Below are 6,000 nucleotides of genomic sequence, written 5' to 3'. Positions count from 1 at the left end.
TGTGGTCGCCGGCATCCTCCAGCCCCTTTCGGCCCTTATGTGACAATATGTGGACACTGCCACTTGGAAATCAGACTCTATTCTTTGGGAGTAGATGATCATTTTCCTTTTATGAGGACGAAATCAGTTTTTATAAAGAAGAAACAAAAATCTTTTATGAAATTAAAATCTGAAACAGCATCTTACTTCTGGACATGGCGTCTTCTATTTTACAGGCCATGTTTATCCTACATTGTGTATAGAATCGGGGATAAGGGTTGGAGTTAAAAGGAAAAACTTAGAAGTCGGCGAGTGCCCACCCCTCCACTGAAAGATAAGAGAACGGAAGAATTTTAACTGTTGTCCCAAAACCCACACAGAGGAAAAAGGATTGAGAAAAAAATAAGCGAATGTATTGAGTCTGATCCTCAGCTTATGAGTAATGTAAAATAACAGCACTTACCTCATAGAGCTTTGGAGAGGATTAAGGGAAATGACACCACAGCCCAGTTACTGGCACATAGTAACTGCTAAATAAGCGAGTTCACTTGGTTAGTAGCTAAGGAGATAACCACCGCTCTGGCCCAAACGAGTGGCTCTCAATCGCAGCTGTGGATCAGAATCATCTGGGATGTTTTTTCAAAAATGCTCAAGCCTAGGCCCAGCTGTGGACATTCTGAGTTAATTGCTCTGGGGTGAGGCCCAGTTTAGGTACAGCTGACCTCACCAGGTGATTCTGGGCAGCCGAGGTTGAAAATCGCTTCTGTAAGAGGTCCAAGAACAAAAACAAAGATCATGTACCCTTATGACTGGATACATACCAGGCAGATGGTAAACAGGGGAGGAAGAGGGAGAGAAAGGGGGAAAAAGGGAGAACAACAGAATGAGAGAAGAAAATTTTAAATAGTATAGTAAGGTTTAAAAATAAGTTTGAAAATGACATCTTTTGTCAACAGCAAGTGTGTGGTTGCTACAAAAGGTAATAATGCCCAACCTAATTGAAATGAAGCAATTACTAAGTCTTAATAAGAGTCTTATTAAAACAACGGAGTTTTCATCTGTCCTTGTAGCTAGGGAGACCTGTTGATACAGCTAAAAGACATAGGAAAACACACCCAGATTAACAAGGGGGCAGTCATTTAATGCAGAAATCCAGTTAACATAAAGAGACGGAGGTTGAACAACAGGTCTTCAAACAATACTGCATAGTGTCACGAGTTAGCTCTTAAGCACGTTTGATCTGTTTATCTTATGATTTCGATTCCAGTACAAAGACGGAGAAGAGACTTCAATTAAAAAAAAAAAACAATAAGGCAACAGAAGAAGAATCTTCCTGTGACAAGGAACATCCACAAATAATGCACAAATATTTGGTGCTGACACAATAAGACACCATCAGGACAAGTTCTGAAGATGCTGCATTAAAATTTAACAAGCATGATACAATGACAAGAAAATTATACTCGCTTTGTTACGAATCCTTTTGCAAATAGAAATGACTCTCAGGTAATTGTTATATACAAACTTTCTGAAATAAATGGAAATCATACAAATTTTTCCATTGCAGTTTCTTCTTTCTCTACACCTAGAAATGTCCCATGGCACTGCTCCCTATTCTCACAGTCAAAGCATAAATAGTCATTAAAGCACTTGAATCCACAGTAGTCTTGTCCTTAGAAAGGTTGGGAGGTTTTGCATGATTTTCTATCAGTAATCCAGAAAGGGCTGGCAGGCAACAGGTTGGAATGTAAAAGACCGCTTTGTGCTTGGAATCCTGAACTCCGCGCCGTTCCCCTCAGGGAGTCGCTCGCACTGTGGACAGGCCCAGTGCGTACAGTCATACCGTGGAGTCTCTGCCAGACTTTAGCTGTGCAATCTTGGTCCGGCTAATAAACGGATAAGCGATGCAGAGACCTCCAGCTGCCACAATAAAGCCTAAACTGCACCAGGCGCAAAAGATGGACCAGCTGTAACCATGTTCCACATCGGCAGGCAGGCTATAAATTAGCTTCGGGAGCCGGTTCAAATCATAAGAGATACTGGCGGCATAAGTACAGAGGGAAATGGTGCAAAATATTCCTATAAATAATACAAAGAGAACAGAATGATTAGTTACAGTTTGCCTGTTACAAGACAAATGCCAGACAGGCCTTTATGAAAATCAGATCAACCATTGAGGCGGTCACTCCAAATTCACAAATGATCTGTAATTCTTTTACTTGAATTAATTCATTTGACAAACACTGGCAACACTTCTGTGTGCCAGACCCTACACTAGGGAGTGGAGACGCAGGAGTGAAAAAGATAGGAAAATTCTGATAACCTGCATTATTCAGAATTGTCTAATTTGAATGGTTATATATATTGGAATTCATTTGTTTATTATTAAAAGCAAAAGTTGTATTTTTAAAAGAAAAACTTTTATCATCAAATCAAGCACAAAATAGTTTTCATTTTCCTTCACTCTCCACCTATTTTCATACACTTATTCTGTTATAATCATTATACAAAGTATGCTTTCTTTTTCAATTAACATTATCATAAATATTTATCATGTTGCCTTAAATAATATTTTAGATGAATTCACACAAGTAGCTAAATCTTTTTTGTTAAGGCATAGTCTTACATATACCAGGGCCTCAACAAATGGGTTTTTTCAATGAATGAATGCTTCTAAATAGTATAAATTAAGTCCAGCAATATGGAATTGGTGTAAAATAGCTGACTAAGGAGATCATCTACTTTCACCATTCAAAATGGAGGCAACTGGAGTGACATAAGGAATAGGGACAGACCCAAAGCATTGCTTTTTAGACCAATGCGTGTGTATGTAATTTTCCCTCTGCAACACGAAAATCAGAACTGATTTTAAAAACGCTTCATAAGCCCCAAACACAGGATTTTTACTACTCAAGTCATGTGGATATAGGTGCTTCTATTGTACCACAATGGACCCTCAAGATGCTCCTTTTGGATAGGTAGAGGATCAGAATGTGGTGAATAATAAAAACAGAAACTGGCACCCAATCAAGTATCAGAATGTCCAGTTCTGTTCTGAATCCTACACATCTCTTCTTCATGTCTGGTTTATCCTGCATACAACAGAGATAACATTTATTGGCTGGAAAATTCCTTTGGCATCCTTACAGATACATGTAGCATCTCCACTGGAAACAGACACAGATTTTGAAACTGAAAAGAGAGAGCTAAAAGTAGCAGATTACCTCTCCAACCCCCTCAAAGCTCCCCACCCCCTACCCACCACCCTTTTTTAACCTATAGCTTTGGAGATTAGAAACGCTAGCAGAAAAACAAATTCAGAGCAGGCAGCAATTTGGAGGAAATAAAGACCACCTTAATGCCATCTTTAAAATGTTAGAATTCTGCCTCCATTCAAATCATGTAAGAGCACACTGCCTGACTCCTTTTCCAAATGTGCATTTAGAAAATAAATGTCCTAAATTAAAAGGACACTTGATCTGAGATAATTTGATATTTCCTACTCTTTGCTTAATTCTGCATTTAAACTCTAAAGTGATTCTATTTTACTAAAAAGGATAAAATCTTTTCTTCTGACTTCTTGCTCCAATTTATTATAGCAAACATATCACTTTGAGTTCTCAAAAGAGAAAAATTGAGATGGAAATAATTCTCTCATAAAGTAATGGACCATTCAAAAAAGAATACCCCACTTTTCTAAAACCTTGTGAAAAGCAAATGTTCTTAGATCTACACAAATGTTTTCACTGGCACCAAAACAAAGGCAGTTTTTATTTATAACAAAGCCCTTTTAATAAATGCTGGTAGTAGAACAATAGGCAGTTAGAAAAAAATAATCTTTGGAGCATCAACAAGTAAAACAGAATAATAGAACAATGACATCTTCACAGGAAAAACAACTGTATTCTGCATTTAGCTGTTTGCACACAGCTGAACGCCTAAAAGCAAGCATGTTTACAAGTAACATAGTTTTAATGACCTATGAAAGCTTGAGTTCAAACCTAAACTTTTAAGCATCCTTTGATGTCTAAGTGCGTTGGGTTGGGATGTGAGAAGTAAGTATTCTGGTTTCCAGCTCTACTAAACACTGTGTAAACTTGAAATTACCTAACCTCTCTGAGCCTTGGTTTCTTCATCTAGGAAAAAAAGAGTGGGAAACTTGATTACTGAAGTCCCTAAAAGTGTCAAATTTCTGTGATTCTGTTATTCCAAAATGAAACATGAAACAAGAACATTCATTAAAACTTCCTAGTGAATCTAGTACTCGGCTTATGCAATTAAATGAAAATGGAATGTCCTATATACTTATCTTTCTGTATATACTCCCTTTGATTTTACACTTAACATTTATTTTATTAGTTCCTCTCACCTGCCAACCCCATAAAATTGCTTTTGATGACATGAATTCTATCATTACACCACCGGTTCATACTAAATAGAAAAGAATTACAAGAAACAATCTAATCTGAGGATTTAACCAGAATGATTTCTCTCTGCCCTCAATGTCATAGATGGTTGTGCTTTTCCTGGGGAATTGATTTGTGCTTACCTCATGGACACTGTGAATGATGTCACTAATAGAATTTTTCTTTGTCCAAGTTGCCAGAGCACTGACGCTCCCTAAAGCTAAATCTATAGCCCACCATGAGCAAAAGTATGGGATTTCATGGCATGCTTTTGGCTTCTAATCTCACTCTTGGATCCATCTTGCCTTGGAAACCTGATTATCCCTTTGTCTTACTTTATTTATTTGTATTAATTTAAGTGGCATCTCTATGCCAGTTAAGTTTTTTCGGAACAGGGCATGCATCAAACTTTGATGCAGACTTGTTTTATTTATTGTTGCCTTTATTCACTCAGCTGAGCGTGGTGGAGAGGCCTATCAGCCCACAAGTATGTCCCCTCTCTATCCATCCCCCTTCCCACAAATGCCCCTATAGCTTGCCCTTCCGTCACATCTCTTCTCCTTTCAAAGTGCTCTCGAAGTTGTTCTTAGTAAGAGGAAAGCAGGGCAGGAAAGAGTGACAAGAAAACCATATTTAGGAGCTCTTCCTTTTCAGACCCTCACATTTCTAAGAATGTTTGCACATGCATAGCTGCCACCACTATGATTTGTGAGATGGGCAGGAATGTGTGATAATTACAACGAAATGTACTAAGAGGAGAAAAGCATTGTTTCCAACTTTTCCAACAAGCTTTTGTAAAAGAAGCCTAACCCATTCAAGATATTTTTAAAAACAAAACAAAAAATCCTAAATTCAAAGACATCAAGAAAAAGCATTGTTTGAAGTGACAAAAGCATTCTTACTGCAGCTGAATTAATAGTTTTAGGTCAATGTTGAGAGTGTGGAATTCTACGTTAGGTTCCACATACATGTCTTATAGTACTCATATGCATGAGTTTGCCAGAGCTGCCATCACCAACTACCACAGACTAGGTGGCTTAAGCAACAGAACTTTGTTTTCTCACAATTCTAGAGGCTACAGTCTAAGATCAAGGTGTCAGCAGGGTTGGCTTTTTAAACTGAGGACTCTTTCCTTGGCTTGTCAATGGCCATCTTTTCCCTGTGTCTTCACACAGTCTCTCCTCTATCACCACGACCAAATCTCCTCTTCTCATAAGGACAGCAGTCATACTGAGTTAGGGCCCATCCATATCACTTAATTTTTACTTAATTTTCTCTTTAAAGACCCTTTTTCCAAATACTGTCACATTCTGAGGTGGGGGCAAAGACATCAACAAATGTATTTGAGGGGACACAAAGCCCATAACGTTCTGCACACGTATGTGTATGTGTGTGTGTGTACTCGTGCACGAAATATATTTTTAGCTTTTTTATAGGTTTTAGCAAGATTGTACTATTCTAGGTGTTACTCAATAAGTTATTCAATAATTATCAAGTATCTACCATGTCCCAAACCTAGTTCTGGTATATTAGAGATAGTCAAGTTTCATGAGCTCTTTTTGGTCACAGCTGGACGCAGTTCAACACTGATGTGGTCAGGAACTTCAAGCAGTCT

The 6,000-nt window shown here is 38.1% G+C and overlaps 1 protein-coding gene across 3 annotated transcripts in view; it reads right to left on the bottom strand.

Annotated features, from left to right (window-relative positions):
• Positions 1–1,099: 1,099 nt before the first annotated feature.
• Positions 1,100–6,000, bottom strand: part of TMEM178A (transmembrane protein 178A) — a 52,120-nt gene continuing 47,219 nt past the window's right edge. For all 3 annotated transcript variants that reach the window (XM_025355052.1, XM_025355053.1, XM_025355054.1), the window contains exon 4: positions 1,100–2,058. In XM_025355052.1, coding sequence (XP_025210837.1) covers positions 1,817–2,058 — 242 coding nt within the window. In that variant the 3' untranslated portion in view covers positions 1,100–1,816. The remainder of the gene's footprint in view (positions 2,059–6,000) is intronic.

This window comes from Theropithecus gelada, chromosome 13 (assembly GCF_003255815.1).
Source record: "Theropithecus gelada isolate Dixy chromosome 13, Tgel_1.0, whole genome shotgun sequence".
Taxonomy (NCBI): domain Eukaryota; kingdom Metazoa; phylum Chordata; class Mammalia; order Primates; family Cercopithecidae; genus Theropithecus; species Theropithecus gelada.
Note: the sequence above shows the minus strand (reverse complement) of the source record. Positions and strands in the feature narration are given on the sequence as shown.